The 12,341-nt window shown below is 33.8% G+C and overlaps 1 protein-coding gene across 1 annotated transcript in view; it reads left to right on the forward strand.

The window, feature by feature from the left end:
- Window positions 1-10,568, forward strand: part of SMARCA5 (SWI/SNF related, matrix associated, actin dependent regulator of chromatin, subfamily a, member 5) — a 46,453-nt gene extending 35,885 nt beyond the window's left edge. The window contains exons 15-24 of the mRNA XM_029235617.1: window positions 989-1,137; window positions 1,339-1,458; window positions 2,236-2,346; window positions 2,669-2,782; window positions 3,193-3,315; window positions 4,073-4,205; window positions 5,189-5,307; window positions 5,723-5,935; window positions 8,408-8,515; window positions 9,304-10,568. Of these exons, the coding sequence (XP_029091450.1) occupies window positions 989-1,137; window positions 1,339-1,458; window positions 2,236-2,346; window positions 2,669-2,782; window positions 3,193-3,315; window positions 4,073-4,205; window positions 5,189-5,307; window positions 5,723-5,935; window positions 8,408-8,515; window positions 9,304-9,369 (1,256 nt within the window). The 3' untranslated portion in view covers window positions 9,370-10,568. The remainder of the gene's footprint in view (window positions 1-988; window positions 1,138-1,338; window positions 1,459-2,235; window positions 2,347-2,668; window positions 2,783-3,192; window positions 3,316-4,072; window positions 4,206-5,188; window positions 5,308-5,722; window positions 5,936-8,407; window positions 8,516-9,303) is intronic.
- The last annotated feature ends 1,773 nt before the right edge of the window (window positions 10,569-12,341 follow it).

Here is a 12,341-nt window from a genome sequence, read left to right on the forward strand (position 1 = left end):
TTTCTTTTTTTTTTTTTTGAAGATTAAAAAAATACAAATTCTTTTACAGTCAGCTTAGAAAAGCTTTTTGAGTCTTTTGACTTAATGTTTTTGGGGTATTCTTATATATTTACTAAGGCAACTTTTGGAGCAAAATTTTGTGCTAGTAGCTTTGTTAATCCCATTTATAGACATATTAGTCAAACAAGCCTTGGGTGCATATGCCTCTGTGTTAACTGTTTGGTGTACTAAGGGGTATAACTAAAAATATGAGAATATACAGAAGTACTTTATGTCTGAAAAGTTCCCTCCCAGTCCACAGGGAAGTAATTTCTCTAAGCTTAAGAGCATTTTGATAGCAGTGAGATAGCTTTCAAGAAACATGTTCTGTGGATATATTCTAACTTTGAAAGTCACAAATATTTGATGGTGCATTCTATTAGGGATCCAAAACCATGATACAAGTATATGTAAGGTCCCAGAAAACAGCTTGTATCTTTACCTACTCATTACAAGTTGGTTGAAGTAGAAAAATTAAAATAGAAGAAGTATATGTGAGTGGCTCTTGAAGTTTGGCAATATGAAGGTTTTTGTAAGTAGAACAAGCTGATTGGGAGCATTAGTAATAATACTCATCAGTTTCTGCTTAGCAGAAACTTCCTGTGTTTATAATGCTCTCACCTTTTGATACTTAAAAAAAGTTATGGTAATAATTTTGATTTTCAGATATCCCAAGTTACTGTCATTCTCACCGTACAAGCATATATTTTATTGAAGTGGCATTCGGTAGGCTTCATTATGTAATATGTAAAGTTTAGAAATATTTCAGAGTTTACAGATTAGAATTTGGTATTTTATATAAAAATGAAAATTATCAGATGAGAATAAACAGAAATGATTGACGTTTGAGGCAAAATTATGTGGTATTACATCTAACATTTAAAATTCCAAATATCCAGTAAACTAAAGTTTGTTTGATTAACATTATACAATAAAACCTTTTTTTCAGGAAGACTTGTGGATCAGAATCTGAACAAAATTGGGAAAGATGAAATGCTTCAAATGATAAGGCATGGGGCAACACATGTATTTGCTTCAAAGGAAAGCGAGATTACTGATGAGGATATTGATGGTATTTTGGAAAGAGGTGCAAAGAAGGTGAGATGCAGATTAAATGATATGTTTAATATGTAAAATATTTTAAACCAGAACTGTTTGAGGAAATGGTTATGTGAGTTATCGGTAATCTGACTTCCACAGAAAGAAGTTTTTATGTAGTATAAAGCCTAATTTATTTTGACTATAGTTCTCATGCTTTTTAAATTCTCCACCTAATAGGATGTTTCTTTTGTTTCCTAGACTGCAGAGATGAATGAAAAGCTCTCCAAGATGGGTGAAAGCTCACTTAGAAACTTTACAATGGATACAGAGTCGAGTGTTTATAACTTTGAAGGAGAAGATTATAGAGAAAAACAAAAGGTAATTTAGAAAGAGATTTTGGTTACTTGAAGACTTAATATTTTACTTGAAACTTGGAATTTAAGTGTTAGGTGTAATGCCTTGTCTCAAACAGCAGTCATTTCTGTTTACTCACAACTAAATTATTTTTATTTTTGTGTTAAATTTAATGCCACATTTTCAGTTGGTAAAGTGAAATGTTTAAAAAGTTTATGTATACTGTTAAAGTGCACGATGTTGTGTGGGGTGATTATAGTAATTTGGGATATTTGAAAATTAAAACTTGGCAAAAAAAATCGTCACAACCTTATTAGACTTTTTTTTTTTTTTAAACAGCAGAATTGTCTGGTAATAATTAAAGGGAATAACTTATTTCATAAGTAATACTTGCTGTTTTATAGTGAAATTAGAAAATACCTACAGGGTAGAAGAAAAAAAAATTCTACCTAATGCTTTCCCTTTTAATGTTTAGGCATGTACATCCTCTGAATTTTTTCTAGGCTAAATATATATCTACATTTCTCTCCTAATTGGGGTTCCAAACCTTCTATAGCATTGTTTTTCACCTAGTATTCATTTGGTCAGGAAATACTTACTGAATGCCTATGCTCTTCACTAGACCTCCTGTGTGTTAATTGCATAGTCCCTAGCCTCATAGAGCTTATAGTCTAGAATTTTATGAATAACTTTGCATTTATAAATAACAGTCGTAGTGATGTACATAGTCGGAGTTGCATTCATGTAGGATTTGCGACTATATAATAAAGTTGGTGATCTGAATTGTTTCCCATGTGCTAGATTGCATTCACAGAGTGGATTGAACCACCTAAACGAGAAAGAAAAGCCAACTATGCTGTTGATGCCTATTTCAGGGAAGCTCTTCGTGTCAGTGAACCTAAAGCACCCAAGGTGAGTTGACAGAGCACAAATGTCTAAAAATATTGGAACTGTAAATCATTTTTCTTCTTACACTCTTGAGATAAAATCAGATTGAGAATTAGATTTTATGGTTTCTTACAGTACACCTCCTTCAGCTTTTGTTAAAAGTTTTCTAAAGATTAATTTTGAATGTAAGCATTTAAAACTTGATTAATGTTTGTTCAGTTTTAGTGGAAGATGCATTCAGTTGCTTGGAGAATTGGCTGTCATGATTTTATAGAATGAAAAAAGGTTGTAAATAGATTTAAAGCAAAATAGTTGCTTTCTTATGAAGAATACTTTTTGTTTTTAGGCTCCTCGACCTCCAAAACAACCTAATGTTCAGGATTTCCAGTTCTTTCCTCCACGTCTATTTGAATTATTGGAAAAAGAAATTCTATATTACAGAAAAACGATTGGGTACAAGGTAGAAGAAGTAACACTTTGTTCGTAACTAACCTGGTTTTTTGTTTTGTTTTTTAAAATATTTATTTATTTATTTATTTGGCTGTGCCGGGTCTTAGTTGCAGCGTGTGGGATCTTTAGTTGCAGCATGTGCACTTCTTAGTTGCGGCATGCATGCGGGATCTAGTTCCCTGACCAGGGATCGAACCCGGGCCCCCTGCGTTGGGAGCGTGGAGTCCTACTCACTTGGCCACCAGGGAAGTCCCTAATCTGGTTTGTTTTTAACTTAATAAATGCAGAATATCAATATGTTTTCTTTCATGGCTGGATTAAAAAATTTGTGAAATGTCATGTACTTGGTTAAGAGTTTAGTTGATTGCATACTTCCTAAAATATACTGACTGATGACATAGGAAAAAAAAATATTTTTAGGTGCCTCGAAATCCTGACCTACCAAATGCAGCACAGGCACAAAAAGAAGAACAGCTTAAAATTGATGAAGCTGAACCCCTTAATGATGAAGAATTAGAGGAAAAAGAGAAGCTTCTAACACAGGTATAGCCTTCAATCAACACAGAATTTAGTAACATTATTTTGTAAGGTGCTGTCTTAGGCTGTGTTGGAATATATAAAGGAAGTACATTTTTTTGATTTCAAAAATGGAATAATTGGTGATCATAAAGCATGGGCATATGGTGTTTGCTACATTTTGATTGTCATTAGTTGTTGAGGTGGTAGAGAAGATTATGGATTTGCACCAGCCTTGGTAGAATGGGTATCCTTTTGCTTTTGATCACCATTCTTCCAGCACTCCCATCTTCCCTTTCCTGTGAATCTTCTACGTTGCTACTAAGTTATAATTCTCAATGACAAATCTCTGCTCCATACTTTTTTAACATCCTTTAAGTTTCAATCAAGGCCTTTCAGAATCTGGCCTTAACCTACCTTTAAAGCCTTATTTTCCTTCTGTTTTCCCACTTGGTTTATATCTTTTCCCTTTAGTCTATGTTCATTCCTCCTGGCAAACTTCTACTCTTTGAAAGCTCAGTGAAAATGTCACCTTTTTGTGCAGCATTCTTTATTCTCCCGCTCAGCTTCAATTGCTTGGCTATCTAAGCAATATATGATGTATTGCTAAAAGTGCTCATCTATGTACATGAAAATCTACTACTTTAAAAGCACTTAACTTAAAAAGAAAACTTGGAGCAACTGAAAATTTTCTATAATACTCAGCAGCATTGGTAAAGTTTAATAGCTTTTCTCCCAAGTTCAGTGTGCTGTGATTATATGTTTTGTTTCCATCGCTTTGAAGGGATTTACCAATTGGAATAAGAGAGATTTTAACCAGTTTATCAAAGCCAATGAGAAGTGGGGTCGTGATGATATTGAAAATATAGCAAGAGAAGTAGAAGGAAAAACTCCAGAAGAAGTCATTGAATACTCAGGTAATTCTCCTATTATTTTAATAGGTATAAGAATGTTCTCAGGCTTCTGGAGAGCTGTTGGAAAGTTCAGATTTTCTTACTCTGAATACTGTTTTGATAAGCTTAATTTCACCACAACTTAGTGCCTTGTTTTTTTTTTTAATAAAATTTATTTATTTATTTATTTATGGCTGCGTTGGGTCTTCGTTGCCACGTGCGGGCTTTCTCTAGTTGTGGTGAGCAGGGGCTACTCTTTGTTGCGGTGCGCAGGCTTCTCATTGCGGTGGCTTCTCTGGTTGTGGAGCACAGGCTCTAGGTGTGCGGGCTTCAGTAGTTGTGGCACGTGGGCTCAGTAGTTGTGGCTCCCGGGCTCTAGAGCGCAGGCTCAGTAGTTGTGGTGCACGGGCTTAGTTACTCTGCGGCCTGTGGGATCTTCCCAGACCAGGGCTCGAACCCGTGTCCCCTGCATTGGCAGGTGGAATTTTAACCACTGCGCCACCAGGGAAGCCCTAGTACCTTGTTTTGTTTTGTGTTTTTTAAAAATTGAATTGGAAAATCTCCCCTTCTTTAAAATGGCATTAATTTTTTTTTTTATCCCCGTTCACTAGCTGTAGCCAAGGAAACAAGAATAGGTCACTGAATAATTGTGCCTTCATTTTTATTTCATTGTCTTTCATAAGTTTTCAAGTGTTACGTGTTTCTCTGTGCTCCTGGAGCCAGTCAGATTGTCAGGTGGGTGTAGCTCTGGTGGTCCGCCCAGAGCTTCAGAATAGACACAGCTAAGAATTGGGGGATACTTCCTATAATCATCCAGCTTATCTTCCTGGTTTCTTCATAGTTGAGGAAACTGAGAAATAATTACGTGACTTACTAGTGTTAGATGTGGGGAAAATGGAAACATTTCTTAATCCTTAGCAAGTAAAATAGAGCACTTACAACAAGAAGTTATTTATCTTTCTGCCCTTCCCCCACCTATCTCATCTGCCCAACTCTTATTCCTACAGCTGTGTTCTGGGAAAGATGCAATGAGCTGCAGGACATAGAGAAGATTATGGCTCAGATTGAAAGGGGAGAGGCAAGAATTCAAAGAAGAATTAGTATCAAAAAAGCACTTGACACGAAGGTACTTTGAATATTAATAAATATGATAGTAAAATAACTCCTCTCAGTAATATGAGAGTTTAAAGTAACTTTTAAAAAGGAAAAGAAATGATGATATAAAATTTTTTTTCAAAGGACAGCATTCAAACATTATAGGTGTTCTCAACAGAATTTACCTCAGTATTTCAGTTGATATATCTGGGTCAGAGTCACTATGATTGGCTCTTTGCTGTGTGGTGTACGAGAAAGTCTCAGTCTGTATTTCTTTTTAAAATAAAGACTGAAGTTGTTTCAGAACAAAGATTACAATGTAACTGACTTTGGATAGAAAGTTGATGTGAAATACAACATTTATAGCTAACTTTACTAAAGCCGAGTTTGAAACATAGATTATATAGGATTTGTATTTTATATAATATAAAATCTGATTTTCATAGATTGGACGGTACAAAGCACCTTTTCATCAGCTGAGAATATCTTATGGTACTAACAAAGGAAAAAACTACACTGAAGAAGAGGATCGTTTTCTGATCTGTATGCTTCACAAGCTTGGATTTGACAAAGAAAATGTTTATGATGAATTGCGACAGTGTATTCGCAACTCTCCTCAGTTCAGATTTGACTGGTTTCTAAAGTCCAGAACTGCAATGGTGAGTACTGGGGGCCTTTTTCTGTAATGTAGTAGAATTAAACTTCCTCTGACAGTTCAAAGGAAGTAGGTTATTTAATATTCTTTAAGGTAATTTTTTAAATTCTATTAAGAGAAAACTGTGGTTCAGCTGTATCTTTGAAGTAAATTTTTGTTACAATATTGTTTGTATTACAGTTTAAATCAGTTCCTTAAGAAACAGTTCACATCCACAGTTAAAAACCTAATGTCATAAGTAACTTACAAAGTTTATTTTTTCTATTGTTTAATAGCACATCTTTTAACATCACTATATATGATAGGACTAATTTTTTCATGTGAATTTTAATCAGGTTCTAAGTAGGAGGAAATGTCACCATCAATTTTAACTTCTGAATGTAATGATCACAATTTAAAATTTGACTTTTGGTTTTATAAATGAACACATTTCTATAAAGAAAGGACTTGTACTCACGCATCTGCCCATCAGAATGCTGAGTTTGAGTTATTTAAAAAGAGCTTAACGTAGTAAAACACTATACTGATTTAATCCTAGGTTTTGTTTTTATTCCCAATATCAACCTGTTTCTGATCAGCAAGTTCCATTTGTAATGACCTAAAATTAGAATTCAGAAAAGTTTAGCTTTGATGAATTGCTCTTCTCTTATGTAGTTTTTTAACTTTTTATTTGATATTAGAGTATAGTTTATTAACAATGTTGTGTTAGTTTCAATTGTATAATAGCAAAGTGATTCAGTTATACATATATCTGTTCTTTTTCAGATTCTTTTCCCATTTAGGTTGTTACATAATATTGAGCAGAGTTCCCTGTGCTATACAGTGGGTCCTTGTTGGTTATCCATTTTAAATACAGCAGTGTGTACATGTCAATCCCAAACTCCCTAATATACTTCCCTCATATACTCCCTAATATACCTGCTTCCCCCCGGTAACCATAAGTTCGTTCTCTAAGCCTTTGAGTCTGTTTCTGTTTTGTAAGTAAGTTCATTTGTATCGTGTTTTTTAGATTTCGCATATATCATATGATATGTCTTTTTCTCTGACTTACTGTATTTTACCACCTTTGAGTTTTTAGCTTCATCTTGTGTTCTTCAGGATGATGATAATGCCAAAACAATTCTGTAGTCTTAATTTTGAGATGTACTAGGATAGCAAAGTTTAAACAACTTTATAGTAGGATTTACCTCAGTATATTTAAAATACATTGTCACTCTTCAAGATGGAGGATAGTGTTTGGTCTTTAAATGTGACCACTGAAGGGGTTTTTTTCAGTAAACATCAATGGAGGCTACTGTTTTGTGAAACCCTAGTTTGGGTATAAATGCATTATAAATATATAGTTAGAGGAGACACATTCAGTTGCTATAAGCTCTATATTACGTCTTTTAAAGTAGGAACAATTTATATATAATTAATAACTGATTTTGTGGTGAGTGAAACAAGATGCAGTGTCACATTGATTTACTGGTACGATACCATGGTCTAAAACTGCGTGTTATTTCCTAATGTGTTTCATGTTAAGGCACACATACAAAATGATAATATGCGTATGGCCCCTTGTGATAAACAGTTGAGGCATAATCCTTCTCTAAGAGCCAAGAAGACTCATGCCATAGTACATCTGTAACACATTCTGGCATGTGTATCTCAGTGTACCTGTTAAAGGAAATAAAGAACTTTGATGCAGTGTACTACCTTCTCTCTATATATACTATTGCAAATATTTCCAAACCTTATATGGTTTTGTCCTATACAATAATATTTTTAAATGATTTTATCGTGATCATTTGTGTAGAATGTCACGACAAGGAGAGAAAAAAAACAATTTTACTCAGTAGGTAGCCAGCAATGATACAAATGGACTCCTGTTTTCTTAAGGGGTATTTACTATTTCTACACTATAATTTAAAATCCTTTCTGGAGCCTGTGTAGATTGCTAAGGAGAGATGAGGTAAAACTCATCATAGATTTCTATGACTATTTTTCCCGAACTGGGAAAGACGGCAGGTGGTACACCGTCTACCACAATTCTAGTGGTAATGCGTTTAAGGGAAAGATTATATATACCTCTTATTAAGTTTTAGTGATTTTGACCTCAAATATGTGCTGTTAATTTTAAGTTTTGGAGGTAGATGAGTTTTCAGGCATAGACACTATGTAGCAGAATTGCATATATTAAGAGATGTTCATTTTCACTGCTTCAGTTCCTAAGTGAAGGAAGGATTTATGAAAAATACACAACAGTATGGCCTTAAATAATGAAGTGAAAAGTTTACAGATACCTTTTTTTATCCTCCTAGCATGGATTGTGTATGAAAATTACCAGTTCTTTTGCTTTTTAAAATTTTGTCTATTGGGGGTATATAAGTGATATTACACTGTTAAAACATACCTTTGGTTTTGAAATTGTAATCATGAAAACTTATGGATGGAGACTACAAGTTTACCATGTAAATTCATGTTTGTAACTCAGGAGCTCCAGAGGAGGTGTAACACTTTAATTACCTTGATTGAAAGAGAAAACATGGAACTAGAAGAAAAGGAGAAGGCAGAGAAAAAGAAAAGAGGACCAAAACCTTCAGTAAGTACTCATGAAAATGTAAATATTTTCTTGGGGAACTTAACTTTTTTCAAGAATTTGAACATTACTTGGCTATCACTGATGTGTTAGTTTTGTTTTTTTTTGGTAAGTAGTATGGCCTTGGATTGCTTTAAAAGTATAAATTAAACTTGATTGCATTGTGTGGGGAAAATCATGTTATGATGGTAGTTCACAGTATGGGGATTTGTGAGAATATGGGAACGTCTGTCTTGTGAATGGCAAGAGCCTACACTTTGTTGAGAGTACACATTATAATTTTAGAATATGTGAAGAAATATTAGGAAGGCAGTGGCCTTTACAACCTTTACTGTTCACTTCTAAACTTTGATTTATTGTACCAATGATATCTTAGCAATGTGAAGGCAATAATTGTAAGAAAAAAGTCATCTAATATGTTATCTAATTCTGTTATCTAATAATTTATATAGTCATGCGTAAATGAACGTATCAGGAAAGTCTAGTATACTCACAAAGTATTTCTCATTACTGCTTTCTTTTGATGAGAGGGCATGTTATACATTTGTTTGGTGTATTGATTTACTATTGCTAATTGTGAATTACTCATTTACTTCATTATTAGCATTAAGGTATTTATGTTAGTAAAATATGTAGATAAGATTATTTGGAGAATTAAGGTTATTCTGGTTAAGAAAAGTAATACCTGTTACTAAGTGGCAGTTATTAATAAATTGCTATCATGAGTCTTCCAATGTATTTCATGTTAATATTACTCTTGTGATGAAGATAATCCTTCTGTTTGTTTGTAGACCCAGAAACGTAAAATGGATGGAGCACCTGATGGCCGAGGAAGAAAAAAGAAGCTGAAACTATGAATACATATTTGTTTCATAATCACTAACTTTAAACCAGTAGTTCTTTAATTTACGGGTCTTCATAAGATGTACTGTACAATGCTCAATTGTTATGTCATTCAAAGACATCAGGTTCATCTGTTTACCAAGCTAGAAACATAGTATGTAGTTTCACTTTTTTAAATGCAACAGCTGTGCTGAAAATTTTTTATCATTAACACTTGAAGTAATAAAATAGGCTTCATTTATTAATAAATGTTTCATTTGATTTATTTTTATATTATAGTTCCATTTGTGAGGCTTGTGACTTCTGTTTATCAGCTATAATTTCTACACTTGTAAGGCTTAAAAAGAAGCAAACAAGTTAAAAAACAGAAAATTGCAAATAACATTTGTCCCTTCAGTCTTCACTTAGTTGTGTAATTGTTTTAATTCACTTTGCCTTTGCAGAAGTTTGGGTATCTTTGTAGTGCTATTGAGTCTCATCTGGGAAGATTATGTATTGCATTCTCCTTGCTTATTATATGGGTAGAATGGGAAAAAAAGGCAAGACAAATTCTCATTAAATTCTATGCATATTTCTGTTATGCTTTCTGTTTCTGTAATTGGTTCTGAGGTGAATATGCCCTATTCTGTTTGGAAGAATGGCCTTTTAGTTATATAGCCAAAGACATTTAGTATTTTCTGGTTCCTTAAGGTGTTGTTGTACCATTTTGTAAAAGGAATATTATTATTACTTTTTTTAATTGTTCGGTAAATATTTTTGACAAATTACCTTCTGAAGCAGCCACAGCTTAGAAATAATGTCAAAACTAAGGTGATTTTTTTTTTTTAAAAGACCCAGCCAAAATAAGGTGTGAATTTGTCTTACTGTTAAAATGAAATTGGTAAAATATATCCCCTTCCAGTTTACTTTTTTGGGTTTTAGAGTAATTGAACGTTTTATTTTATTATATTTAAAATAATTTCTAAGTGTGAGCAGCAAGACTGACTATAATTCCAGTTTTTATTTTCTGTGGACAGACTTGATAAACTGGAGACCCTGAAGCAGGATTACCCAAATTGTAGTGTCAGGATTTTAGCTGTACCAGAGGCCTTTATGTGCTACACATAATTTGTATAAAGTTTTATATGTGCAAATTGGGTACATAAATAGTCTCCATTTTTCTAAGGGAATGCAATAAATGTAGCATCGTGAATAAATATAACTTTTATAATCCTTAAGTGGTCTTTTCTTTCCATTGCTGTAATTTTCTTTTCTCATTTAATTTTTATTTGCTTTTTTCCTTAGGACGTTATCTTTTTTCCTTAATTGGATTTTTTCGTCTCAGATTTCTATCAGTTGTTTTCATTTGCCCACACATAATTGGGATTTTTATTTATACGGGTGATTTCTATAGTATTACTACTACTGCTTGCTTTTAAAAAGTGGGATTGCCACCATCAGTGTCAAGCAAAATGCAGTGTTCATGGCAATTTGTGGAGTAATTTGTTTTGTGTTCCCCCCAAATTGACTTCTTTATAGCCTTGGATTCTTAAAATAACAATTATGGATCTAATATATGCAAAACGTGAGGAATGGTTATTTCTTCCATGAAAAGAGCTATCATTCTTGAGTGGCAGCTTTATTTTGGAGGAAATAATTGGGAAAATACAAGGCCAAAGAAAACTTTACAGAGCTCACAAAGGAAGTGGTGATTTCAAGAGGAAGAAAACACAGCCTAATTTGTGTGTGTGTGTGTGTGTGTGTGTGGTGTTGGAGGAGGGAGTAGAGGAGGTGGGAGGAGGTTGAGAGTGGAAATACAAAAGGAACCTAGTGCCAGCCCTTCAGAGCTCAGGGACATGGGAACACGTGTACAGGGAAACACTTGAAAACATGAAAGAAAATATTAAATTTAGCATTGTGGTTTAGCCAATGTGTGAGGCATTTGTGTTTCCCAGGTCAATTAGGATATCACTCTTGTATGTCTATCCAGAATAAAGTAAAGCCAAGTTTTTATTTATACTGCTAGTTAAGGGAAGGAAAAATGGTAACTAAGCTCAACCCAACGGTTTTAAAAGAGGAATTGGTGGTTGGAGTGGACTCAAAATTGGAACCCAATTTCCAGTTGATTTCCTCAATTTCCAGTTGAGGAATAGGAGGGCTTAAATAGGGGGAAGGAGGAGTGGTCCCTAAAGCCAGCTTAGAAGAGGCTGGATGTTTACACAGGTGACCAGGGTCACTGTCTGTTGTTACCCAGAATATTTCATTTAATAGTTAATTGAGTAAGGCTCTCTATATTATTCTGTTGGGAAGATTATATTCTATTGGGAAAATATACAGGTAAAACTAATAAAATGTAATTTTAACTTGTCTTTTAAATATTAATGTAACCTTGGAGAAAAAAGATAATGGAAAATTTTCCAATAGCAAACTTTTTTAAAAATTTAGGGTATTTCAAATTCATATAGTAGACTTAAGGTGTGTGCTTTAATTTTATAGCAGTGCTTACATATGCTCATTTTAATGTGTTAAAGTTTTATTCATTTCCTTAGGAAATCTGAATAGCCCTAATTGAGGGTAGTGGCATTTATGGATCTTTAAATGTTGGTCTTTAAAGGATACTGTCTACAATATTAAAAAAAAACCCAATCCAAAAATGGGCAGAAGAGCTAAATAGACATGTCTCCAAAGAAGACATACAGATGGCCAAGAGGCACATGAAAAGCTGCTCAACATCACTAATTATTAGAGAAATGCAAATCAAAACTACAATGAGGTATCACCTCACACCAGTTAGAATGGGCATCATCAGAAAATCTACAAACAACAAATGCTGGAGAGGGTGTGGAGAAAAGGGAACCCTCTTGCACTGTTGGTGGGAATGTAAATTGATACAGACACTATGGAGAACAGAATGGAGGTTCCTTAAAAAACTAAAAGTAGAATTACCATATGACCCAGCAATCCCAGTACTGGGCGTATACCCAGAGAAAACCGTAACTCAAAAAGA

This window comes from Monodon monoceros, unplaced genomic scaffold (genome assembly GCF_005190385.1).
Source record: "Monodon monoceros isolate NGI ecotype Baffin Bay Population unplaced genomic scaffold, NGI_Narwhal_1 Super_Scaffold_20, whole genome shotgun sequence".
Lineage (NCBI taxonomy): Eukaryota > Metazoa > Chordata > Mammalia > Artiodactyla > Monodontidae > Monodon > Monodon monoceros.